Here is a 27800-nt window from a genome sequence, read left to right as displayed (position 1 = left end):
TAGCCGCGCGGGGGGCGAGGGGCTCGGCTGCGCGGGGCGGGGAGGGGGCGCTCGCTCGCTCACTCTCGGCTGCGCACACGCCCGTACAAACTCTCACACAGACACACGCGGGGTGCGCTGCCGCCGCCCGCCGCTGCTCCTCCTCCCGCCACCGCCTTGAGAGGGAGAGAGAGGGAGGCAGAGAGAGCGCTTTGTCCGCGCGCCGCCGCCCGGCCCGGGACTCTGCCCCGAGGAGGCAGCCGCGCCGAGTCCCCGCCTCCGCCTCTGCCCCCGGGCGGGCCGGGCCGGCCGCGGTGGGGGGAGCCAGGCTGAGGGTGGGGGTGGGTGGCGGGCGGGCGGAGGGCGGGGAGGGGGGGCGGAGGAGGAGGAGGAGAGACGAGGGCAGCGGAGGAGGCGAGGAGCGCCGGGTACCGGGCCGGGGGAGCCGCGGGCTCTCGGGGAAGAGACGGATGATGAACAAGCTTTACATCGGGAACCTGAGCCCCGCCGTCACCGCCGACGACCTCCGGCAGCTCTTCGGGGACAGGAAGCTGCCCCTGGCGGGACAGGTCCTGCTCAAGTCCGGCTACGCCTTCGTGGACTACCCCGACCAGAACTGGGCCATCCGCGCCATCGAGACCCTCTCGGGTGAGCAGTCGCCGCTGCCCCCTCCCCCCGCCTCGCCCAGCTCAGGCCGGGACGGCGCCCGGAGGGAGGCCGAGCCCGGCGGGCGGCGCCCGGCGGGGGCTCCCGCGCCCGCACACTCACTTCCACGCACCAGACCCTCAACTCTCGCCGCCGGCCCGCTCCCGGGACGGCCCGCTCCCCTCCCCCCACCGCTCCGGATTCCCCCCTTGCCCTCCCAGCCGCAGCCCTGGGGCGACCCCCGTGCCGCTCCGAGGGTGCCTGGGGCTCGCTCGCTCTCTGGGGGCACCCCTCCTTCCCTGTGCTCCCGGGCTGCTCTTCAGAGTTTCCCCACCCCCATCCTCAGAGAACCCCCGTTCCCTCTCTTCCCTGACCTTCGCGTCACCCCCTTTGTCAGGGACCCCCTTCCAATCCTGCATCTCTTTCTCTCTTGACCGGACCTTACCCCTATCCTTGCCTCGTGCCCGGGACCTCTCGCCCTCTGGCGTCCCCTGAGCCGCACTCTCCTTTGGAGCCCCCTCCCCACCTCGCCTCGCGGTCCCCCACTTTCGGCACCCCCTCGGCGCCACCCTGATGATCCCCTCCGAGGCTTCGGGACTCCCCCAACCCCATTCCCTGCACGACGGCACATCTCTCTCGGTCCTCTCCCGAACCTTAGTCCCCTCTCGCTCGTCTCTCAAGCGCTCCTATTTTTCTCTGAATTTTTTGTCCGATTTTATTGAGAAGAACTCGGGGCTGGGGGCTTTCCGCCGCCTGTCCCCCCGCCTCCCGCTCGGCCAGAAGCACCTTTTTACGAGGTGCCCTGTCTCAACTCGGTGGGGGCCCGGGCTGAGAACCGGGAAAGAGGCGACCGGGGGGCCCGCGAGAGCGCTGGAGCCCAGACGGGAGACGGAGAGCGACACACACACACACTCGCGCGCGCGCGCACTCACCAACTCTCCCTCTCGCACACGCACCGCTCGGAGCCGCGCTCGCCCCAAGGCCGGGAGCCTGTGCCCCCCGAGCCCCGGCCCGGCGGAAGACCCTTCCCCACGGGTGCGCGGGGTGGGGGCGGGGCGGCGGCGAGGCCAAGGTGACACCCTGGAGCCGGCCGGGACTGGGCTCTCGCAGCTGCGGCCCCGGGGTGGGGGGCTTCGGTGCGTCTTCTCCGGGCCACCGGGTGGAGAAGTCAGGGAGGGGAGCGCAGCGGAGCCCTCGGGGCCCGGGTTAGCGGAATGGAGAGGTGGGGGCCGGGAGAGGAGCGGGGCCGCGCCAGCCCTGCAGCTTGAGTTTCAAATGAGCTCATCCTTTCAAATTGGCGCCGCTCTTTATTAAATTTGTTTTTCCGGTAATGCCACCCACAGCTATACCTGGGGTCGGATCCGGGCTCGCGCCCTTCCCACCTCGTCCCGAGACACGGGGCGCCCACCTTGCTTCCCACTGGCAACCAAGTTTGCCCAGCTCGAGCCCGGTAGGAGACCCCTTGAGGGCGCCCGAAGGCGGAGCCCGAGCGTGGAGTTCTGTGCGTGCCCCTCCTAGACCCCCGCCGGTTTGATCTAAGGAAGGTTCTGAGTGCTTTAATTTCTGTTTTAAAGGTAAAGTGGAATTGCATGGGAAAATCATGGAAGTTGATTACTCAGTCTCTAAAAAGCTCAGGTAAATATATTTTGCTTGGTTATTTTGTGATAGGGCTTAACGTATAAATACCACAGTACACTCAGTTTTTTAAAAATGTGCTTTTATAGTTAAAAAACTGCTTTTGTTTGTTTTGTTGGTGGAGATAACGTAGTTTAGAAAGTTAGATTTTTTACTTTCATTATATAAGGTGTTTACTGTACTTGGAAAATATCTGGTGCCTTATTGGGGGGTGGGGGGTGGCGAACTCTAGCTGTGTGAAATTCGCTGGGACCGTTAAACTTGTTTATCAAAACTTGCCTCCCACCCCTCACTCCCACCCCTACCCCCAGCACAGTGGCTACAAATGCTTGTCAAGACTTCCTGTGAGATGTTAAGAGTAAATATTTACTTTGTCAACTAAATTGCTTAACTAAACTTCGCGATTAATTAGTTTTCTTTTTTAGATAGCTTAATGTTGAATAATAAAATAATTCAGTAAGAGGTCAGTATTTTGCATAGCATTGTAAAGAAGTGGGTTGTTTGGAATGGGTGGCAGTTAAAAAGCCAGACTTTTTTAGTCCCTGAGACTACTGAATATTGCTTCTGAGCGTTTTGTTGTTGTTGTTGTTGCTTTTAAGATATGTTTGAAGCTAAACAAGTATCTCTATGAGTTCTGTAGCTACATTTAAGGGCACTGTTGTTAATGAAGGAGTAAAGAATTTTGTGGAAGTTGGATTTCTCCACAGTGATTTGCCTGCAAGAGAAATATCTCTGTGAGGAGAGAATGAGGGAGAACATCTTTGTTTAAAGCTTATTGTGGACTTTAAATTGGGCCCCTTTATTACTCATTCTAGATTTTTTTTTTTCTCCCATGTGTTGTAACTTAGTTTATATCCCGTTCACATACATTTCTTCACCATTAGTCATTAAGTAGCTGGACTGAAAACTCTTAAGTCTTTGATTTGCCACCTTTACATTTTCTGATACTCAACAGTGCAACCACTTACTTGATTTTTGCCAGGATTGAATAGATTCTAAAACAAACCATAATAATTTTATAAATACTTAGATGTTTTGTTGAGGAGGTTTTAAAAAACTGTGGGCTCATTTTCAGATACTTTTATTTTAACTAAGCAACAGAATATCTTCTTTGCAAATGATTGTGGCGTATCAGAAAGCTTATGCCTTTAAAAAAAGGCAAAAGTTATGATTTGCAGTTTCAGATGAAATATAAAGCTAGTTTTTCTCTCTAGGAACAGATGTAATGTGTAGCTGATTGGTTTTTCAGTTAAGTATTCTAAATTTGTATACTTCTATATATATATGTGTGTGTACTTTTTTTTTTTACCTGAGAAATCCAAGTTGAAGCTTTCTGATGTATTAAGTATTTATTAAGAAATTTAAATCACTCATCTTTTACAACACTTGAAAATTTGATGAAAATATTGAACAAGGTTTGAAAGAACCACCTAAAACATTTGAAGGGCTATTATTCTATAAATGCCTAATTCTATTGGCTGTATAGCTGTTCTGAGTCCTTTTTTGGGTTATAATTAATGAAAAAAATCACTAGAATTCTAACTTTGGTGAGTTGGTGTCTCATTTCATGTTATGAAGTGCATTATCTCATGTTGCAATGTAAGTAAAATACTAATTTAAAGTTACTAACATCTCCTAAGACTTCTCACAAGTATACTTCTTCTAAACTTTTTCTTTCAAAATGCAGGAGTTATTTGCTGTTAGCCAGAGTGTCATTTAACTAATTTTGTTGTGTTTATGTAAGAGTTCAGAATTAAAAGCATGTCCCCAATTTTTAGTATTAATTAAATAAAGAACAAACTAGGACTTAAACAGCCTTATTAGTACAAGATTTCTTTGAACATGTGGGCAATATAAAATACCTAGGAGGTAGATTAAAATGCGCTGTGTATGATTCACTACACTGAAGACGTCTGACATACCAAATGTATGCATAAGCTGCTGTTTTAGAGGGTTGCATCATTTCTGATTGGATGGCTTTACTCTTTTTTTTTCCCCCCTTTACTTTATTGGTTTAAAATGCAGGAATTAGTTACTTGTTCTGCAGGCTAAGGGAGAGATGTCTAATGACTGGTGTTGTGTACTGAGCTCAGACCCCTGGGATGAAGCAGCTGTATGTTCTCATGTACAGGGCACTACCACGGTGCTGGCTTTCAAAAAGCAGGGTACTGTGACATTTGAAACCAAAGCTTTTATGTTATATGGTGACTATTTTGGTGTTCCTTTGTTGCATTTCCATGAAATTTAACAAGTTAGAAGCAAATTTGTCAGCGTTAAGTCAGTTCTATATGTGGTTTTTGTGTTAGTTGAAGTGAAAATGTGAAGAAAACAATTCATCCTCCTTGCTTGCTTACTTAAAAATCATTCAACAACTGAGTGCTCATTTTCTTTATATTCTGATTTCTTTCTGCTCTCAGGAATGAGTTTTAATATTTACATTCCAAATAGACTTTTTAAAGCTAATGATAATTTGGGAGGAGATGTTTTTATCTTAAGTTATGAAATTATTGGCATGCCATTTGCTTACCAATTGGGTCTTTTGTTAAATGTCATTCTAGCATCATTTTATATATGCTATTATAGTAGACAGACTATATAACCGTTATATTCTCAGGGTCATCAGAAGTAGAAAACTCTTGGTTTTTTTTTTTCTTTTTGGCACATGTGTTTCATTCTTATTAGATGCAAATTATTGTAATGTAAATCATAGACACACCACCTATTTTTTACTTTCTAAGTTGGTTTCAGGCTCTGCTGAATAAAAATCTTTGGATCTTTTTTCTCTATTCATATTTCTTGGTAGTGTATATGAATCAAAGATTGCTTAAAGAGGAAGAAACTGGAAATTGCTTTAAAAATCTGTTAAAAGTTGTGGAAAATGCCTTGACAGAAATTTCATTTTTCTTGTTGAGTTTTTAGTTGGAAAAAAATGTATATGTACATATCTGTATATGTACCTACACACTTGCACACGCATACATACACACACACACACATGCACCCACATCACATATATTGTTTGGAGCGAGAACATACGCTAACCTGAATGTGCTTTGTAACTGAAGTTGAATGATTCTGTGAGAAACAAAACTTTCAAAAATGTGATTTCTGCCCACTGCTAGGAAGTAACCAAGTGGTATAGACATGCTTTCACTGAGATGGTGTGAATACTATGAGATAGTGTAGGAAAAAGCTATGAATTTGTCTTTCATGAGTTAAAAATCAGTAATTGTGTTGTCTCCAATGCAAATGAATTCAGTCTCCTATAGGAATGTTAAAGAAAACAGTATCTCAATTGTATTTTGCTTGTATGTACTACATTGTGTATAGTTGAATTAAATACCAAAAAGAAAAAAAACAAAAACAAAAACAAAAAAAAAAAAACCATCCAACCTCAAGCCCTTCCTGCAACAAAGGCTTTTGCTACATCAATTTTTAATTTTGAAAAGATTTTTTTAGGTTAAAATTATATGGTAGGCTTCTATTTAAAGAATTTGTTGAATTAAAAATTGATGCCTGAATTTAATTAAATAGATTGCATGTGTGGATATAATGTATATTAATATAAAATACATGTCAAACTGTAAGATAACTTTAATTTGGCTTTGAGTTGGACATTACATTTCCCATTTTAAAAAAGGCTAATAATTTTTTCATATGGTTCTAGGCTGTGCCATAAACAATTACACGTTTTTGTAACCTTTAAGAGATAAGTATTAGAATTAAAATAGAAGCAATAAAAAAAAAACAGTTGATAATTCAGGTGGTAGTGTAGGTTTAAAATTCAAGCTTACAAATATTAAAAAAACTGGTCATTTGATGTTTTTACCTTATTTAGTTAAATATTAAAAGCCACTGAAATCTACAAATCAAAATAGTTTTTATGTACTGCTTGATTTTCCAATTTGTCAAATTCATCTCCATTTTAAATTTGTATTGTAGCAATTTATGAAAGTTTTAAATGGCTACATAAACATTAATTCTAAAAGGTGATTTGGTGATATGTGATGCATTTGTCAAATTGTGTTTTTTAAAATAATATTTCCTTGTAATTATGGCTGGGTATAAGATGACTAGTAAGGGATCGTCTCAAAGGTTTATTTTTTATTATTTTAACCTGAGATTACATAAAGATGAGAGAAGATTAGTAATATTTGTGTAGCACCTTTTATATGTAATGATATAATGTATTTTCTTTAAGAAGAGTTTTTATAAAGGACATTAGGCAGTTTGGAACTAATTGCATATCAAAATCAACATTTCACTATTTTGAGTAAATGTTTTTATTTTATGGAGGTTGATCCAGTTTTTCAAGTGGGGGGGGTATGTAAATGATGTTGAAATGTGCATAAAAGGATAGGAACTTGGGCACATTTATTAAAAGTCAAAACTATGAAACTCAGATTTCTACAGGAACTATTTACACATATTTGATACTTCTCAGCTTTCTAAATATTTGCTGTCTATCGCTGAATCACTCTTCCAAGTCTTCTAATGGAATTCTCAAAAGTAGATGAGCAATTGGTCAGTTGTGAGAGGATATTATTTGAGCTAAGTGTGTCATCTCTGTGATTCAGTGGGTGTGTGCACATGGGTGTCTGTGTGCGTGTGTGCTTTGTGGGGGACAGTAGTTTCAGACAGATGGTATCAGGAGGCAAGAAAAGGAAATCTTTAACTGAGCAACGATTGCTCTGGATTTCAGTCTTGACAGGGCAAATGAAAATTGCTAGGTGTTTGAACTTTGTGACAAAGGGAATCAGTATTTGCTTTGAGTGATGCATGACTCTTATAGGTGCTTAACCTTGTGGAAGCCAGGGCTCAGGTACCTGTGTGGCTTCTTCAGTGAGCTTGCTGCTGGGAGGACCATCCAATGCACAATCTATTCTTCTTTCTTTTGCTTGGATATCCCTTCTCACTAGTAGAGTTAGTTAGCTCAGTGACTCTGTGAAGGCTCTGATGATCTATAAGCCATTTTTATAAATGATAGAAAATTAAAGATTTGAATATGCATTTTCACTTAGGAATTCTATACTGTGGAAGACAGTAGATTATTTTACACAACAAGTACTCTGACGGAATCAGTTTCATTAGAAGCATAGTATTAGACTGGTTTCTTTGGAGACTTAAAAAAGCTGAACTATAAGTTTCAAAATACATTTTTAAAAATTCCACTTAAATGCCACCAACGTGTCTTCATTGTTCTTTTCTGCGTGGAAGAACAGAGCAGTGTGACTTGGCTGAGCCAGTTTTTTAAACCAGTTTCCTAAAACTTTTAGTCAAAAGCATCATGTCTCAAAAGTTATGACTGACTTCTTAATTTGAAGGATGGGATAGTTCTGTTGAACAAAACGTGCCCAAATAGTTTATTAGTCAAAGTTTATCCTTTTTACACTGAAATTCAAGTCCGGTTACTTTGGGTAGTCATTCAAAACACAATCACTGAAGAAAAACATAATAGCAAATAAACAACAAACACCTACTAGTAAAGATAACAGTGCTTCCTCCCAGTTATCATCATTAAAATATTTTTAAAAATCTTTTACTTTATAATTTAACTTCATGCTTACAAAGTTATAATTTTCATTTGGTGGCATGGACTCTATGGGTTCTATTTTGGGCAGCAAAATTGCAGAGTGCTCAAAGCATTATTTTTAAGGTTTTTCTTTTCCTGTTTTGATCATGTACTTTGGTCTTTCCATAAAATAGTGAAGAAAATTATTTTCTTTTATAGAAAAATTCAGAATCTGTTGTGCTTTGGCTTCTAAAGATGAGGGAGAATATAGTAATTATTTCTTTAATTTGGTGTAAAGTTTGGTGGCATATGGAGGTAAAGATTAAGTAGACCAGAGAAAATGGATGCTTTTGCACTCATAGCAGGCAGTCAAATCTAAAAGCTAACCCAGCTAACCCATCATTTAATAGATACATGTCTCCTTCCCAAGCCTCTATTTCTCACTGCATAATAAGCTTGCATTTTTGAGATACATTTTGTTCATTTATTCCTGGATTTCCTTACTATTTATCTGTTCTATACTTTATTCTGAAGATGTGAACATTAGTTAGAATTGTTTGCTCTCAAGAACATTTCATTAAAGATGTGTTTTAATAAGTCCAATAAATGAAAAGAGTTCTGATGCATATTTTAGACTTTCTGATATTTACCTATATCATAAGAAATGTTGTTACCTAATGACCAGGAAAATATGTATGGGACCATTGCAGTGAGAATGGTATTTTCAGTTTTTCTCATTATCATATAATTAATGTGTGCCTTAGGGGGAAGCTTGGGTTTTTAATTTTTGTTTCAAATGTGCTCAGAAAGGTGGTTTCATGATTCCATGCATTGATATGTGAATAATGCTATTGTTATCTCAGAGAGATACACATATTTTTTATGTGCCTGCATCTTATATTCATATAATACTGATGATGTCCCAGCCTCTTCACATTATTTCATTTATTCCAAATAATTATGGAAAGAAGATGGGACAATTAATATCATCCCCTTTTTCAGATGAGGAAACTTAGTTTCAGAGAAATTTAATAATTTGCCTGAGGACACATACCCATTAAATAGTAAAGCTAGGGCTAGAACCCAGGTCTTCTGATCCTCAGTCCACAGTGCTGAGACTTTTTTTTCTTCACTTGTTTAAATTAAAAAAGTCAATCTAAGTGTTGTATGGTTCAAAAGGTGCCATTCAAGAGTAATGGAAATAACTGAAAATAGATTTGTTTGTGAATGACCCTTTGCAACAATCTTACTCTTACATCATGCTGAATGATCTGTACTTTATTTTTTTTTTTTTAGGAAAAAAATAATTAGAAACAGTCAATTTAAACATTAACAGCAGCATTACCTCCTTTTATCACCATGCTTGCCCATAGACAGAAATGGGGTTGGATTTTATTGTTGTTGTTGTTGTTATATTGCTTTTTTCAGTGGTTGCATTCCTTGTGTTAAGAAATAGAACACTGCCAGGGAAGATGTATCTCTCGACATCTTGAGCCGCACGCATTAGGCAGTGAGCTGTAGCCCTGGTTAAGACTAGAAGCCAGGTGGAAAAGGAAAGTCTAGCTCAGGGAATTGCTTGGGTGGGTTCTTCCCAGGTTTTAACCAACCCATTGCTGGAGGTCAGGACTGTGTTCTGGTTTGTTTTCCTGGTAACTGTCAGATCTTTCCCTAGATTTGGTGTTTCTCTGCTTCAGTTTCTGTACAGAATCTGGCCTTTGGCTTCTCCGTGGGGATGGAATGAGTATTAGTAGGACAGCATCCATGAGGTTTTCAGAGTTCCTCATTAATGACATAATCACTCAAAAACATATACTAAATAAGCATGTTAGGTACAGTCCATTTCCCCTTAATTGTAAACTTTTCCTGTATTTATCCTCTTGTTTCCTTTAACTGTTGTGTGCTATCATATTTATATGGTGGTGAAGGGAGGAAGGCATGATCAAGAAAACAATAGGTGAAAAGATTATTTTCAACCCCCCCCACCCCCCATTTCTTTAAGTTAGTATAGTCTGGGGTAGGGTGTTGCATGTTCTGTGCAGTTCTGACTTGGAAAATGGGCGAAGGAAGGTAATTAGTAGTTAAAAAGCAGCTCGAAGGGTGGGTGATGTGTATTGAGGAGGGCACCTTTTGGGATGAGCACTAGGTGTTGTATGGAAACCAATCTGACAATAAATTTCATATATTGAGAAAAAAAATAAAATAAAAAGCAGCTCGTGTCTTAGGTGATACACCAGGCCTTATGTGTATCTTATTTTATCCTCACCACAGCCGGGGAAGATCTGTACCTTATCCCTTTTACAGATAGGGCTGTGAAGCTTCTGACTCAAAAGCAGCCCCTCCTTTCACCTGACAAAACCTGCTTGCTTCAAAGAAGCAGTGGCCCTATTACCTTTCCTGCCTCCTAATTGGAACATAGTAACAGCACTACTCCTCCAGCAGGAGCTGTGATAATGTTTGCATAGGTCACAGGGTAACTTTGTATATTTTTCCCAATGCAGAATAAAAAATCTACATGTATACAACAGATATGCTGAGGAAGATAAGAGGCTGAAGTCCACTATATATTTAATTTAATATAAATTGAGAAACAACTGAAAGTGTTAGTCATAATTGGAGGGCACTTTCTGAAGTAGTCTTACTGTAGAGGCATTAGTAATTATAAAAGATAGATGTTTTAAAAAATCATTGTGGTTGAAAATGAAGTGTAAAAAAAGACAAGCCATAATGTGTATGCATTGTGGGGAGAGGTCTGTATTCATGCCTTTGGCTCAAGTATATTTTTTTAAATCCTGAAAAATACAGCCTTGTCTAGGACCTAGAATGTTGCACAAAGTTTGGCATGCTTTCATTTTTATCTGTACATAAAAATGGCTTAGAGAAGGAAAATGGGGGATTCTCACAAATTGCTTTTCATAAGATGATTCATCCTATTAACATTAGAAAATTTTAAGCCTTTTTGACACCTGGAAACAGTGAAAGCACAAGGAGTAGGAAGATCTATATGTTCTTTTTGATACAATACTGAAACCTACTATACAGTTCATTGGTGACTTTGTTTTAGGTAAACAAGGTGGAAGTTACAATCATACTATCAATGAAATAGATATGCAAGAGTTGTGCATCTAGATATAGATGTTATTTTTTGATAACATAATTTTATGAACTTAATTATAATTAAAAATAAAAATAATGATTTTTCTCAGTTGAGAACCTCTAATAGAGCTTAAAATGTTATCAGAGAAGACCTTTCTATTAACTTGTTACCTCTTCTCTTTACTCTTTGCCTTCAAAAAGCACACCAAAGGAAAAAAAAATGTAATTGAACGGGGATTCTGTGGACAGGTTAACCTCAAGCCAATTCACAAAATAGAAGATACTTTGAAAAAGCTCATGTGAGGACAGGCTGTAACTAACTGTGTTATATGGAGACCTTTTACTTGAGTCCCTCCTGATCTTTGTGATTTTAACAATGCATATTTGAGAAATGAATGTTTTCCTTGTCATTGTGTGGATAAGATTTTGGAGTAAAATGTGCATCTTTGAGAGAGTAGGAGATAGAAGATTAGACAGTTTAACACTGAAAAAAATGCACTTTAACCTCTTCAGTTAGAAAGAAAGAAAGGAGGAAGGAGGACAGGAGATAGGCAGCCATGGGAACACAGGTGACTGAGTGAACAGTGTCATGTAGCTTGTTCATTCTCTAATTCCAGAGCATGGGGAAAAACTGGTACTCACTGATAGTGTGTACAAGACAGTAAATGATTCCAGCGGTGACAGCAGGACTGGAAATCTCACGCAATTTGTTCTTTTCTTTGACATTTAAAAACTCTAGGAGTATGTGGCTGGCTTGCCCCACAAAAGGTTTTGCATTTCTTTCTATGAGGCCCTGTACTGGCCACTTCCTCTCTCTCTCTCATTCTCCTTCCTCTTTGCATTTCTGTGAGGATGGCTGGGCAGGGCTGGAAGGTGCTTGGTTTGTAGGCCTGCCTCCAGCTGAGTGCCCCCTAGGTGGCTGGGTTTGGGGAAGCCAGGAAGGCATGTGTGCGCTTGCTCAATGTGTTGGAATGTATGGGTTCTGTGGCATACACTTACCCGGAAAGTGCAGGAGGCAGGCAGACAGACAGACAGACAGACACACACACACACACACACACACACACACACACACACCCCACACACACACATTCCTCAGTGGTAGTGGGGGTCAAATGTTGGCTTTTTGTGAGGAGTTGAAAGTTTGGGAAGGAATTTCCCAGTGTTGAAAGTTTGGGCTACTTTCCCGCCCCACTAAAGTGCAATTGTATTTATTCTTTGTAAAGGGAAAACATCTTGGGGTGCCTGCGTGGCTCAATTGGTTGGGCGTCCAACTTCGGCTCAGATTGTGATCTCATGGTTCATGGGTTTGAACCCCACATCGAGCTCTGCACTAACAGCTCAGAGCCTGGAGCCTGCTTTGGATTCTGTGTCTCCCTCTCTCTCTGCCCCTTACCCGCTCACACTGTGTATCTCTCTCTCTCTCTCTCTCTCTCAAATAAATAAACATTAAAAAAAAATAGAGGGAAACCTTCTTTGTTGTTTTTTATTTTTTGAATACTGTTGAAGGATAGAAAAAAAATTTGTGGATGCATAAATAATCTGGCTCTTCTCCTAGATCTAACTGTATTCTTTCCTCCTTTCTCTTCATACTAATAGTAATGTCTTTGAATAAAGGACACTGAATTTTTTTTTTTAAACATTTATTTATTTTTGAGACAGAGAGAGACAGAGCATGAATGGGGGAGGGTCAGAGAGAGGGAGACACAGAATCCGAAACAGTTTCCAGGCTCTGAGCTGTCAGCACAAAGCCCGACGTGGGGCTCGAACTCACGGACCGCGAGATCATGACCTGAGCTGAAGTCGGCCGCTCAACCAACTGAGCCACCCAGGCGCCCCAAGGACACTGAATTTTTAAAATAAGCTTTTGAAAACTCTGAGTTGTGCTGCTGCTAAAGATGATAAAATCAAGGATCTTTAGAAACCAAGGTTTAAGCTCAGAAACGTAGGATTTAGTCTCCCTCTGAAGGAGTAGATACTCCTCAACCGAAATACTAGTTGGTGAATATTCTTTTTATTTGTTTGCCCCTTAATATTTTTAAAAACTTACATTCGTTTTTTTATTCACAAAAAGTTTGAGATGACAAAAGTGCTGGTTACTCAATTATTTTAAATAAAGAAGGTAGGGATTTAATTTTATGAAGTAGGTAAGTGAAACCAGCGTTTTGTTTTAAGGGTTCTAAAAGACTGGGAACAGGTGGTTGGTTCTAATATAATTCTTTTTACATCTTAGGAGATTTGCCAAGGAAGAGTTAGCTCTTTGGCTCATTGATTTTTGTATTAATGGTTTGCTGTGCATGTCTGTTTCAATAATGATTTCAAAACAACAATTTTGATATTGAAAATTTGTGGCTTGAGTTCAAATGTAATGATTATGGTGAAGATGTTAACACTACAGCCTTAAAAATTTCCAAGCCAAAGTGCTTTTATTCCTTATGGCAGTACTTGTAACAGTATGTTCCACAAAGCCTTAGGATTCTGAGGAGATGTCAAATTTATGAGAAGGAAGGAGTGGACAATGTACCTGGGAGACCCTGGCTTCTTAACTACCTTTCAATCAGAACACAGCTACATTCATTGCTGTTTTATATATTGGAGTTCAGTCTAGAATTGGGTTCAGAAAAGGGATTTGCCACTTTGAGAAATAGTTTGAAAGTTATCTGTCATATAGTATATAGTTTTGGGCCTTGAATCCGTTCCTTGTTCAGGCATTCCCGAAGATCCAAAGCTCTTTCTTGAGGAAAGTTTAGACCCTGCCTTTGCTACTTCTGAATCTACTTTCTGTGGAATGGCCTGTCACTTTTGCTTTAGTAACAAATGTTTGTTTTGCCAACTGCATGCCAGACTACTAAATCTTTGGATTTTTCTACAATCAATAGCACAGAATGTTTGCCCGTCAGGAACTTTCTAGGGAACTCCTTGGCCAATGATTGCACTCTGGTTCTCAACAGAGCCATTAGCGTCAACTGACTTTGTTGAGTGATGGGTCTAGTAACATGGGACCCACTCACTCATTAACAACAAGTTTTTGCTTCAGGAGGTCCAAGCAGGTTGGCCCACCTGCCTCTTCTTCAAGAGAGCATCCCTACTTGATATGGTATCAAGCAAGGTATATGGTGTGGTTCTAGGTATGAAGCAGTGATCTTCAAAATATTTTCGACTGGTTCGAATGGACTCCTAACAAGTCAGAAAGGACATAAACCATTATACTCTAATACATCCTTACCCAGTATCAGTTCTGCATGCATGAGTCTTGTTCAAAAACAGGATGTTACTTCAAACAATATATATTATTCTCTCAGTGATTTCTTAACCTGTGGTCAAGGACTCTTGTGGGCAGTCCTTAAAGTCCTTGGACTTTGCTTTCTGTGTTATTTAAAGAGCCTCCTAGATGGTTTTCATGCTGAGAGAGAGAGAGAGAGTGAGTGTGAGAGAGAGACAGACAGACAGACATGCACATGGAGGCTTTCCCCTCAGAGCTCTGCTCTTTGCCCTGTACTCCATTGTTCTAGCTTCCTGAAAACTGGTCTTCGAAGATTGCTGATGTCACATCATATATCCAAGTTTTGTTGTAAGACTGTTACAAGAAACCACCATATATTTACTGGGATCCACGCTCAAATACTGGCAGGTGATATAAGGGGTGGTGAGGGGAGGGGTTTCTATGAAGTACAGGATGGCTATCTCTTCAGTCGGCTTCAGCCAGCTACTACCATGTGGAAATGTAAGGCCAGTGTTCTCAAACCTGGTTTTTCAAAAGAAGCTGGAAGTCAGAGTTCTTATGTTAAATTTGGCAACAATTGAAACATTTTTGTAGATACTGTGAGGGGCAAAAAGATGATAACTTGTGGGTTGAATCTGGCCCATGGCTTGCTGGTTTGCAGTCTCTACCCATGAAAATCTGCAACTTCTGTACAATACTGTTGAAGACTCTCTCCATTATGTTTAGTATCTCCTACCCTTAAAGCTTGTCTGGGAGTGAGAGGGAAAAGTTCTTCTCTTCATAAACTGGTTAAACTTGTATGTCTTATCTAATGATGATGATAGCTCTTTGGGAGCTCTCATTTGCAGCAACCATCCTTAGTCTAGTTAGTTTTCTGGAATAATTTTTTTCCATTATAAAGTACCTTATACTTTTGGGGCGCCTGGGTGGCTCAGTTGGTTAAGGGTCTGACTTCGGCTCAGGTCATGATCTCGCGGTCTGTGAGTTTGAGCCCCGCGTTGGGCTCTGTGCTGACTGCTCAGAGCCTGGAGCCTGTTTCAGATTCTGTGTCTCCCTCTCTCTCTGACCCTCCCCCGTTCATGATCTGTCTCTCTCTCTCTCAAAAATAAATAAACGTTAAAACAATTTTTTTAAATAAAAAAAATAAAGTACCTTATACTTTTAACTTTATGTAATAATTTATTGTGTTATATTGAATCATCTGAAATCCTTTTTTTTTTTTTTTTAATGTTCATTTTTGAGAGAAAGAGACAGCACTAGCAGGGGAGGGGCAGAGAGAGAGGGAGACACAGAATCCCAAGCAGGCTTCAGGCTCCGAGCTGTCAGTAGGTCACAGGGCTCGAACCCACGAACTGTGAGATCACGACCTGAGCCGAAGTCAGGCGCTCAACCAACTGAACCACTCAGGCACCCCTGAAATCCTTTTGTAAATTTAGGATGTATGTATGCTGAATATGTGACAATCTTAGTTTAATGTATATGCTATTTCATAATGCCTGTTCATGAGAAAAAATTAGTCCCCGTTTTCCTATAATTGGAGGAACATATTTCCACATAAGTTTCAATTATACACTCTCCAGTTAAACACTGGGCCAACTATAGGTAATGTTTTAAACCACTTTCTAAGAAAATATGATTCTCATATGTCTGGCAAACATTTTTTTAAGTGAGAACTTGAGTTCTGCCTGCAAGTGAACATCTAGGATAAGGCAGGTAGTTTTAAAGCATAGAGTGTACTTGGCAGGAAAATTCAGTGGTGAAAAGTAGGACTTTTAAATATTTTGAAAAATGTTTTGGTTACTCTTGCACTTTCTTGTATTTAAGTTGACAAAATTGAAAGCCATATAGATGCTGCTTCTAGGTCCGGGGTGCAGTAAATACTCATTAAGGCCAAAGTAAATGAAAACTACCAGTTACCTAAGGGACCTTACCAAAAAAAGCCAAAAAACAGACAAAACCACCACAAAACAAAAAAGCTGCCAGGACAGTTGGATTAGCATTTTAAAAATGTGTCTTTTTATTCTAAAACTTACACGAATGAAATAGCTCATTAGCAGTCACTATAATGGTGAGGTAAGTATATGTCTTGCAGAATGTGAGTTCTCAGTTCATCTATGGTAAGGCACAATAGAGTGACATGTAGGTGTCTGGGAATTCAGGATTTCATTTGGCTTCCTTCATTTGTAAAGGATTGAATGGTCATCGGTTCCATTAAAATAGCCAACTCTGTTTTTTGCACTGGTCTTTTGAACCTTACCATTTTGAAGTTCCATGAGATCTTGCTCTTGTCTTATTTTTTAATTCCACTGCTGCAGCTTGAATGCCTTGAAAAGTGGAATGAGCTGCTCATTAAATATCTTCCAAGTTTTAAAAATTAAAGCCATAATGTATCATTAATAATTTGCTTTTATTTCTTTTTTTATTTTCAAATTGAGGGCAGGGAGAAATAGCAGTTCAAAGTTTTTACTCTTGTGAATGTGTTTTTCAGTCTTTGTACTGAATCTTTGGCTTAAGTGGAATGAAATCTTCATGGGCATTTTAGGTACAAAGGCCCTTTAAAACATGAGGTATGTGGGGAGCCTGGGTGGCTCAGTTGGTTGAGCGTCCGACTTTGGCTCAGGTCATGATCTCACGGTCCGTGAGTTCGAGCCCCGCATCAGGCTCTGCTGACAGCTCGGAGCCTGGAGCCTGCTTCGGATTCTGTGTCTCCCTCTCTCTCTGACCCTCCCCCGTTCATGCTCTGTCTCTCTCTGTCTCAAAAATAAATAAACATTAAAAAAAATTTTAAAAAAAACATGAGGTATGCTGCAAAGAACAGTTGTACAGGGCTGCAAAATGAGTATTGGAAAGCAGAACTTTAGATATGATGTAACCAGAATAAGTTTTGCAAATCAGTCTTTTTAAAAAAATTAAGTAAGGGTGGGTTAATCTTAGTATTATTAGACTCAATGTGATTACACAAAAATACAACTTCCTCTCTAGGTAGTTCTTTCTCCAACCCAAATTACATTAAAAATCTGCTGGGAGGGGTGCCTGGTGGCTCAGTCGGTTAAGTGTCTGACTGTTGATCTTGGCTTGGGTCTGGATCTTGGAGTCGTGAGTTCAAGCCCCATGTTGGGTGTGAAACCTACTTAAAAAAAAAAAAAAAAAATCTGCCCGGAATAATAGAAGAAAAATCTATGTATATTTTTTAAGAAACAAAAACAAACCAAAACACAGAAATAGCAGTCCTCTTATTTCAAGATAGTAGGAAGATACAAGCAAGTTAAGTTGTGTTTTTATGTAGTAACTCAAAGATGATCAAGTTAAGCAGACAGTATCTGAAGTTGTTGTGGGGAAAAATAGACAAGTGCAAAAAATGGCAGAATTTACCAATGGCTGAGATAATTCATACCCAAGGAAATGAATGATCTTAAATGTTAATTGCAAAACAAGATACTGTCAGATGTTCTGTATTAGTAATCTATTGATGCATACAGATTACCCCAAAATGTAGCAACTTAAAGCAGCAAACATTTATTATCGCTCACATTTTCTGAGGGTCAGGAATATGGCAGCGGTTTAGCTGGGTGGTTCTAGCTCAGCATCCTTCATGAGGTTGCTATCAAGCCTGCTCATGTGGTTGTTGAAAGGCCTCAGTTTCTCTGTGGCTGTTGGCTAGAGCTTTCAGCTCTTCACAACATGGGTCTCTCCTGAGGTCTACTCACAGCATGGCAGCAAGAGTAACCCAAGAGAGCTGACCCCACACTGCCTTGTACCACCTAATCAGTGAGTTGTACATCAGCACTTCTGCCTTATTTTGTTTGTCAGACATGAGACACTAGTCTACCCCACGCTCAGTGGGAAGGAGTTACTCAAAAAGAGAATACCGAGAGGTGGGAATCATTGGGGGGAGCATCTAGGATTTAACGAAGTCAATCAGGAAAAGTCAACAAATCAAAGAGAGACTTGCTTAGTCTGGGGCGTATGCTGAGGAGAATAATCTCCTTCTATTAATACTCAGCCCCGTTTGGAATAAAATGAATTCCTTATAAAACACCAGTAATAACAATTGTGGATTACTGAATCCTTTTATAATTCTTATTTAATTTTTCTCAACATCTTCTAGGGTGAGGAAGACACTACTGTCCTTATTTCACAGATTAGGGATCTGAGGCCCAGACTGTTCACATTACTTAGACGGGATCGTATATTTAACATTCAACCCGAAGTGTTCCCCCCCCCCCCGCCTTTTTGACTCTCTCTTTTCTCTCCCCTAAAGAGTGAGTTACTTTCTCTTTTATAAAACGCAACTTAATTTTTTCCTTTCAGATTTATCTGAAAGAGCTGAGTTTTTTAATGTTTAATTGAAAAGTTGAAAACCCTGTTCTTGTATCAATAAAGATGTTAGCTACTTTTCTGCCAGCAGTAAAATAGCCTTTTTGCTATTTTTGTAATGGGTGAGGTCTGATTTCTCCAAAATTGTGCCATACTGTGGTTAGCCATAGTCTACAAGAGGAAAATATATTTACCCTTCTTTAAAATCATTGGTTTTCTAAGAAATATGCTATTTACCACACCAAATCTGAGTAAATCTTTCTGAGACAAAATGCAGTGGTCACTTTGATACCAGACAAGGCCAATTCTCTCCCCCACTAAAAATGCAGAACGTCAGGCCTTCAGATCTTTGCTATCTACCTTTATTATACATTTATCTCTTGAGGAAATTTGATACAGTTTTTGGTGTTAGTCATATCCATGTTGGTGCTGAAGGGTTCACTCTGTAGCAGTGTCTTGCTAGACTCATGCAATCCTATCAACATTACCTATAGAATGTCCTATGACTTCAGTCAAATATAGTATTTTAATAGGCCCATGTTTAAATTTTCATTGAATCTTGGTGCTTACTTTACTTGCATTGCGTATTCCCATAACCCATTTAACCTTTTCTCCTAAAGGTCCTGATAACATGATAGTGTGGAGTGAGGAGTGATTTTGGTTCTTTCCTTCTGAATTTGTGTAGACTGAGGTTTATGGAGTGTTAGGGTCCTTTAGGAGTTACTGCTCTCTAGGAAAGATAGATACTTTTTATGTTGTTAAAAAAAAAAAAAAACCTTTGGGGTAAATACTGAATTTTTTACACACTGTATATTCTAATTAAACAAAGTTTATTCTGAGTTATCCTTTTTGAGAGAGGATTGTCCCTGAGTGGGTTCTTGACCCCTCCTTAGTTTAAAATCTTGATGTATTTATTTTTTCACAAAACAATCAAATGATTACGTTAAAAAAATTTTTTTCTCCAGAGATTTTAGAGAGGACCCCCCCCCCCAACTGCTTCAGTGGAAGGACCAAGTTTAAGATTTATTTCAGATTTTTGTTATCTTCAAGAGTTAGGAGGTTAAAGGTGAGCATGAACGATTCTGGGAGCTCAGAGGACCAATGTGATATGTAACTCTATACCTTTTTTATTATTTTTGTAATATTTAAATGCCAGTAGATATTTGCCCAAAGAAGTGTATTTTTTCTTATTCTTCCTCAGTGACTTATCCTCTTGTTACAATCCTAGCCCGGGGAAGAGGGAGGAGGGAAACAGTCAGAAGCCATCTAGTGGGCTGAAGTGCCTCAGATGACCTGCTTGGATCTCATATAATCTCAGTTATTCCTCCTCAAATTACCTCTCCAGTTGGTTTGTTTTCCAAGTCTTAGAAAAGCAGAATTGCAGGTAAAAGAGAATATTTCCTGCTTGGTCACATGATGGAGCCTGGCTCCTCACAGAGCCATGTGGGTGTCTCTACCTGCAAAACACCTCAACATAAGAGCTGTCCATATAGTTCCAGTTAGGACATCATTCTTCTGAATGTCCCTGGGTATGTGTAGTGGCCCTTGTGTATGGTTGTGTGTTTTTTGGAGACTTACATGTCCTGGTTTTTCAGAAGTGCTTCTGGGCTAATTCAGTTATCTGACCCTCAGACATTCACTATTGTGTCTAACAGCCTAGGGACCACATAATGTAGAATGAATGTTGTTGGGCATTTTTCATCATCAGATGCATCGGGTCCTCTCTGAAAACAGAAGTATCAATTTTTCTGAATTTGGTTGATGCTGTTCAATTCTCAACCTGAGTTTATGGTTTGAATTAAATACATTGAAGCTTCATTGATGCAGGTTAGGGAAGATCAATGATAATTCATCAAATGTCTGAATGGGCAGATTTTTTAAAAATTTATATTATCTTCAATTAAGTATTGCAACCTGAGTAAAAAAATTTTGCTAAAGAGCAGTCCTATCAGACCTTTTTATTGAATATAAAAAATGATTTCTATTCATCATATCAGTTATATGTAAATACTTCTGAAATGTGTTTAAATAGCTTATACTCTTGAGTACTTTAAATTTCCCTCTTATGATCTTGTTTGTATTGATTCTTTGGTTGAATAAGCACCCCTTCCCCTCTTTTTAAGAAAAAGGTAGAGTAGATTCCAGTTTTGTGCTATAACAATTAGAATTCATGACATTTCACTCTTCAGTGGGTTATAATATAATCTCAGTTTTTTGTAGATTTCCAGTGCCCTTGAGATGCAAATAATTTAATATCTGAGTATTATCCTGTTCTAGAAGAATTTAGGATGATGCCTTTGTAATTTTTTTTTTTTAATTTTTTTCAACGTTTATTTATTTTTGGGACAGAGAGAGACAGAGCATGAACGGGGGAGGGGCAGAGAGAGAGGGAGACACACAATCGGAAACAGGCTCCAGGCTCTGAGCCATCAGCCCAGAGCCCGACGCGGGGCTCGAACTCACGGACCGCGAGATCGTGACCTGGCTGAAGTTGGACGCTCAACCGACTGCGCCACCCAGGCGCCCCTGCCTTTGTAATTTTCACATGACAAAAAGCGTTTAAAAAATCCATCCATTCAGAAGAGAGTTCAATTTAAATCATGGCAGTCCTGTGTCACTTAATTGCCAGAAAGTGAAGGTAATTTTGATCAGAGTAATTACACCTTAATAAAATGGAAATACCTCTTTCTTTCAGTACTTTTATTTGGTTAATATTCATCAAGAAGAATCTAATAACCCAATAGAACTTTAATTTGTTGGCTGCTTTAATATTAAAAAAGATTTTAACATTTATTCATTTTTGAGAGAGACAGAGTGAGTGGGGGAGGGGCAGAGAGCGAGGGAGACACAGAATCTGAAGCAGGCTCCGGGCTCTGAGCTGTCAGTGCAGAGCCTGATGTGGGGCTGGAACCCACAAACATTGAGATCATGACCTGAGCTAAAGTCGGATGCTTAACTGAGTCACCCAAGCACCCCTAATTTGGGGGCTGTTTAAAGTATCCAATAGAACTTTAGTTTGGGGGCTATTTTATTCTTTTTAATTTTTTTTTAAATTTATTTTGAGAGAGAGTGTGCACACACACATTCAAGCTGGAGGAGGGGCAGAGAGTGAGAGAGGGAGGAAGGGAGGGAGGGGGGTGGAGAATCCCAGGCAGGCTCCTCAGTTTTAGCACAGAGCCAGAACCGGGCGGTGGGGAGGGTGGGGGTGGGGGGGGTGCTGGCTAGATCCCATGAACTGAACTGTGAGATGATGACCTGAGCCAAAATCAAGAGTCGGATGGAGCCTAATCGACTAAGCCACTCAGGTGCCCCTGGGGGCTGTATTAATATTTGATCATTTGACATTTGATTCTGTACTACCTTTACAGGTAAAATTTAAATACATTTTAGTTTTGAAGGAAATACTGTGGGTAACTTCTAAGATTGAGCCTAGCAAGCTACATTTTTAGAGATAGGATGATAACCTTCAATATCCAGCTGTTAAGTAGAAGAGGCTGCCTGGGAGTTGTGTTCTAGTGGGAGGTATAGAGCCTGTGGTCTCCTAACCCCTACTACATCAACACTCCAAAGGGTACTTCCGGTGTTTAACTTCTACACTCATTTCAGTTCTTCTAGCAATGAAAAAGTGTTTGTGGGTGTTTTCATCTTGAGAAAAGCTTTTACTTCTGGATATTTTCTCTGTCGGGGGTCTTTAGAGACCTAAGCTTTGTTGATAGTGCTTCAATCTGGCTGGTGGGTAAGAGGGATTCCATACCTAGTTGGTGATGTTGCATTTGGTTTTGAAATTCACTGCCTGCCAGCTCTCAATACCTCAGGTGAATGTCACATAATGTCCCAATAATTTAAAAAACGTTTTTGAGACTCAGTAAGGAATTCAAGTTATTTCAACTCAGAAGAGCGTTACTTGAGCACCTACTGTGTGTTTAGCCAGAGTGCAGGGCACAGTATATAGGATGCAGAAGAAGCCAGCCCTCAGTCTCCACATTAATGAGCTAGGTTTGGAGGAGTCTTACTCTTTCCAAATTCACAGAAGCAAACCACGAGGAAACTGCTGCTTTTCGCCCTTACTATCCCTGTACCAGCTTAACGGGTTACCATATTTCTGGTTAGTCAAGAATACTTCTCAGATGTCTGTGGTGTGTTAAGTTTGGAAGAGAGCAAGACTCTCAACCTGAAATTGAACCTACCCCCACCTTCCCCACCCCACCTGTAAGCATCCCTGGGTACGTTAGGTTTCCCTTTCAGATTACATTTTTTCATCACTTACTCCCAGGTATTCATCCACACTTATGTGTGAGGCATTGTGTGTTAGGCAATTATTGTTGTAAAAAGTACAAAGGTAGATAAACCATAGAATCTGCCTTCAGGCTGGTAGTAAAATTAGCCTGTAGTTCCTGATCACACCTCTAATGCCCAGGGACAAAGTCCAGGTGCACCCTCGTGGGGCAGGAAGTACACTGCACTGCTATTGTTAAATTTGTTTGGGCAGAGGAAAACTGGCAACTGGGCGATCCCCTTGAAGATACAGGTGTAAGGTCCTCTCCTGTGTAAAGATCCCCCAGCTCCTTCTGAAATGTTCCTCTCAGGTTCTCACTATTTGCTCAGCCGTCACCAGCCTGACAGCGTAGTTATCTGTGTGCACAGCAGGCCTGTCTGATAGTCTCCTCACTGCTCTAGGAAATAATGACTTACTAACGGTGTGTGCCCAGCCATCACATAGCTGGTGCTTGCTAATGGTAGAAGTGAATTGTCCGATTTTTAACCTGGTTTAACTTTAATAACTCAAATGCTTAGGGAATGGTACATTCTGATAAACTAAGTTATCTGTGATAACTGATGATTAAGCAGAAAATCCTTTCTTTGGCTTGCACTGTTGAAAGCCTTTCTAAAATCTTAGATCTCACCGTATGGAGGAGTGGGCTAATATATTAATCATCAAATTAATTTAGAATAAAATTAATTTAGAATATTGTTCAGCTAGAGAAACTTTAAGGCAGTCCTTTTGTGTGGTCTTTTGACCATCAGTATCACCTGGAACTTGGTAGAAATGCAGATTTTCCACCATAGCCCAGGCCTCCTGAATCAGAAATTCCTAGGTGGGTCCAACAATCTGTGTTTTAACAAGGTCTTTACGTGATTCTGATACACTGAGTTTAAGAGCCACTGGTATAGGTCAATTGTTCTGAACCCTGGATTCGTATTATAACTACTTGGGGAGCTTTATTTGAAAAATGAAGTCCCTGAGCTCATCTCTAGAAATTCTGATTTATTTGGCCTGGGTAGGCCTAACATACCTATTTTTTAAGTGCCCCCAGGTGATTCTGAGGTCCAGCTAGAGTTGAGAACCAGTGATGTAGGGGTGGAACAGAAATTTGGAACTTATTCCACATTATCCTCTGCAGCTCTCTTAAAAAATAAATCCGGGGCACCTGGCTGGCTCAGTTGGAAGAGCATGTGACTCTTGATCTTGGGGTTGTGAGTTCGAGCCCCACACTGGGTGTAGAAATTACTAAAAAATAATAATAATAAACTTAAAAAATAAATCCAAAGTAATTCTTTCACCTAAAGAAAAATTTACATTTATATTTTGCTTATCAGGGTCTCATTGAGCAAGCAGTCCCTACTTTTCATGTCACTGCCTTAATAAAAAAGCAAGTGTTTTTATGCCAGTGGTATTTTCCCACAGGAATAATGTCATATTTGGGTGTTAACTTCCTGATCAAGGCCTTGGCATCAAATAAATCATAGATAGGACCAATAATATGTCATAAAATCAATGATACAATAATTATAAACCTCTATGGTCATTTAAAATCATAATATTATGCTCCAGGTCCAATAAAATCATCATAAATGTGGTGTGCAACCTAGGATTGCCCCAGATGTCTCAGGGCCATAGAAAAATGCATGTGGTTGTGGTAAACACAGTTTCCTGAATCTATTATGTAATAAATATTTATTAACACTATTTGTATGCACTCTTAGAATTTGGAGAGGAAAGATTCACATAGGCTAGGTCTCTAAAAATGTCCAAGGAAGTCTTGGATGGATGCCTTTTCTACCAGTAGACTGATCAGGAGTAAGCTTGAGGGTGGATAAAAATACTGGGATCCAATCACCGTCTGCTGTTGGTGGAGGTAATTAATGTGGGTGTTTCTATCCCTGAAAAGCTCTTCTTAACGAAAGGACTGATCTAAGATTTCTCCTCTTGGCCTTAGTTCCTTCAAAGTTCTGCCTCTCAGCCAAAATAAAGAGAAGAAATGATATGATCAGTACACTTCACATTTGACTGAAAAGCCATAAGTTGTTAAGTTGTTAAGGCCTGCTTTCTGAGGGAGAGACTTCAGATATTCTCTTCAGGGTGGTCCAGTTGGCATAGGGAGGTGAGAGTATGGGGGAATGGTGTGGTGGAAGGATCCCTGGACTTGGAGCCTGAACACCCAGTTCAATCTGGCTGCGCTCCTTAGCACCTGTGTGACTTTTTTTTTTTTTTTAACATTTGTTTTTGAGAGACGGGGAGGGGGAGGGGAGAGGAAGAGAGAGAGGGAGACATAGAATCTGAAGCAGGCTCGAAGCTGCGTCAGCACAGAGCCCAACATAGGGCTCAAACTCAAACCGCGAGATCATGGCCTGAGCTGAAGTCGGATGCCCAACCGACTGAGTCACCAGGTGCCCCTTGTGTGGCTCTTGATAGAACACCTCTCTGAGCTTCCCTCTTTTTTCCTGTAATGTGAGCAAGAACACACCTTACTCCCAGAATTGTAAGGATTGAATAGGTTAATATAAGTAATTGTCCCCAGCAAGGGAAGCTTTCCATAAAAGTTACTTTAAGTAGTTGAAATATTGACTGGGGAAACAGATGAGGAATTCTGTCTGTATCTTGCCGCTCTTGACCCTGGAGTAGAAAGCCTGCTTCCTGATGGGTACTCAAGCAGATAGAGTTCTGGGAATCTAGGGAAAACAAGGTGCAAATCCTTCCTGAGAAAGACAATAATAACGTCCATGGCTTGGGTCTTGGAAAGGCCCAGGAATGGCTGGAGTTTGAGTGTGTTGTCATACTTGTAGCCAGGTCTGCATGTTGACCTGAGCGCATTGTCAGTTAGGGATCTTGGTGACTGTCTGTTGCTCAGTAACTAAAGTGTTGTTTGGACCAAACTGTTGTTTCAAACTTTTCATGGCAGGTATTCCCTGTTGATTCTGAGCTCAGTGGTGTGCATTGATATCAACTACTATAAAATAACCACAAATTCATAGTGACTTAAATGAATCCACAGTGACTCAGTATACAGGTACTATGCTCTAGAAAATTCTAAAGCAATTATCCAATGTACTGCTAGGGAAGATTATTGCCTGTTATATTAGTCTCAATGATTTTTTTTCTAGCTCAAGTGTTCTCCTTGCCCTTGGACTCTTGTTTCAAGAATACATTAAGTTCTTTAACTAGAAACAGTTCTTTAATTTTTAATATGCTGCTTATTCAAACAGAAGTAAAGGAAAGTAAAAAATGATGAAGGAACATAGTACTTCTCCAAGTTTTTCCATAGATTCCTAGAACCCACAGAATCCATAGACCTTAGGGATTACCTAGACCGCTCTCTCCTCCTACTGTCTCTCCTTAATGCCCAGAGAGGTAAAAAAAAAAAAAAAAAAAAAAAGTTACACTGGACATTAATACAAAGTCATTCTCCTCATTGTCATTGCGATGCTTTTTCTTCTACCTCACACAGCCTTTAAATGAGTTCTCACAAAATTTGTTTTTTTTAATGTATATAATTTATTGTAAAATTGGCATACAACACCCAGTGCTCATCCCAACAAGTGCCCTTCTCAATGTCCATCACCCATCTTCCCTCTCCCCCACCCTCCCATCCACCTTTAGTTTGTTGTCTGTATTTAGTAGTCTCTTGTGGTTTGCCTCCTTCCCTCTCTGTTTGTATCCGTTTTTTTCCCTTCCCTTCCCCCATGGTCTTCTGTTCAGTTTCTCAAAATCCACATATGAGTGAAAACATGTGGTATGTGTCCTCTGACTGACTTATTTCACTCAGCATAATACCTTCCAGCTCCATCTACATTGCTGCAAATGGCATGATTTCATTCTTTCTCATTGCCAAGTAGTATTCCATTGAATATGTAAACCACATCTTCTTTATCCATTCATCAGTTGATGGACATTTAGGCTCTTTCCATAATTTGGCTATTATTGAAAGCACTGCTATAAACATTGGGGTACACATGCCCCTATGCATCATCACAGAATGGGAAAAATTTGTTTTTAAGTAAAGCTAAGTTCAGGAACAAAACAGTATTTTTCATTTTCTTGAAGAATTCATCAACCAAGATGATTTAGTTTCTTTTGTTTCCTTTGAGATACATTTCAGAATAGCACTGGTATACCATATGATCCAGCAATTCTGTTTCTGGATATTTACCCAAAATAATTAAAAGCCAGAACTTGAACAGTTATTTGTATACCTATGTTAATAGCAGCATTATTCACAATAGCCAAAATGTGAGAGCAGCTTATATTGACAGGGGCGCCTGGGTGGCTCAGTTGGTTGAGCATCTGACTCTTGATTTCTGCTCAGGTCATGATCACAGGGTCATGGGATCAAGCCCTGTGTCAGACTGAGAGTGGAGCCTGCTTAAGATTCTCTCTCTCTCTTTATCTCCCTTCCTCCCTCGCTCCCTTTCTCTCCTTCTGCCCCCTCTCCAGCTTGCTTTCTCTCTCTCTCTTAAAAAACAAAGTCCATTGACAGATGAATGGATAAACAAGATGTGGTATATACATGCAATGGAACATTTTTCAGCCTTAAAGAGGAAGGAAATTCTGACACATGCTATAACATAATTGAACCTTGAAGATATTATGCTAGGTGAAATAAGCCAGACACAAAAAATAAAGTACTGTATGATTCCACTTGTGAGGCGCCCAGCGTATTCATGTTCAGGGAGACAAAGGAGAATGGTAGTTGCCAGAGGCTGGGGGAAAGGGGAGAATGGGGAGTTAGTGTTTAGTAGGTACAGAGTTTCAGTTGAGGAAGATGAAAAATTCCTGTAGATGGATGGTGGTCATGGATACACCAGACTACCACTGTATTTAATACTGTTGAACTATATATACTTAAAAATGGTTTACAGAGCGCCTGGTGGGCTCAATCAAAAGAACATTTGACTCTTGATCTTGGGGTCATGAGTTCAAGCCCCACATGGGGTATAGAGATTACTTCAGTTTTTTTTTTTTAATGGTGTAAATGGTAAATTTTATGTTCTGTATATTTTGTCACAATAAAAAAATGTTGGGGGAGAAAAAGAGGTGATCTTCCAAATAAAGTCAAGACTCTGAAAGACTTAAAAAAAAAAACACAAGGAAGGGAACTAACTGGCTGAATGAGATGA

General features: G+C 40.3%; 2 protein-coding genes across 5 annotated transcripts in view; both read left to right on the top strand.

Annotated features, from left to right (window-relative positions):
• LOC121034232 (basic proline-rich protein-like) overlaps positions 1 to 312 on the top strand; it is an 8012-nt gene extending 7700 nt beyond the window's left edge. The window contains exon 5 of the mRNA XM_040481139.1: positions 102 to 312. Within this exon, the coding sequence (XP_040337073.1) occupies positions 102 to 312 (211 nt within the window). The remainder of the gene's footprint in view (positions 1 to 101) is intronic.
• A 69-nt stretch (positions 313 to 381) lies between these two features.
• Positions 382 to 27800, top strand: part of IGF2BP2 (insulin like growth factor 2 mRNA binding protein 2) — a 155490-nt gene continuing 128071 nt past the window's right edge. For 2 of the 4 annotated variants that reach the window (XM_040481011.1, XM_040481012.1), the window contains exons 1-2: positions 382 to 627; positions 2199 to 2259. In XM_040481011.1, the coding sequence (XP_040336945.1) occupies positions 450 to 627; positions 2199 to 2259 (239 nt within the window). In that variant the 5' untranslated portion in view covers positions 382 to 449. Of the gene's footprint in view, positions 628 to 1347; positions 1660 to 2198; positions 2260 to 27800 lie in introns of those variants that run through there. The other 2 variants (XM_040481010.1, XM_040481014.1) reach the window with 2 other exon arrangements.

Source organism: Herpailurus yagouaroundi, unplaced genomic scaffold, assembly GCF_014898765.1.
Source record: "Herpailurus yagouaroundi ecotype Mexico unplaced genomic scaffold, PumYag 159, whole genome shotgun sequence".
Lineage (NCBI taxonomy): Eukaryota > Metazoa > Chordata > Mammalia > Carnivora > Felidae > Herpailurus > Herpailurus yagouaroundi.
This window is presented reverse-complemented; position numbering and strand designations above follow the sequence as displayed.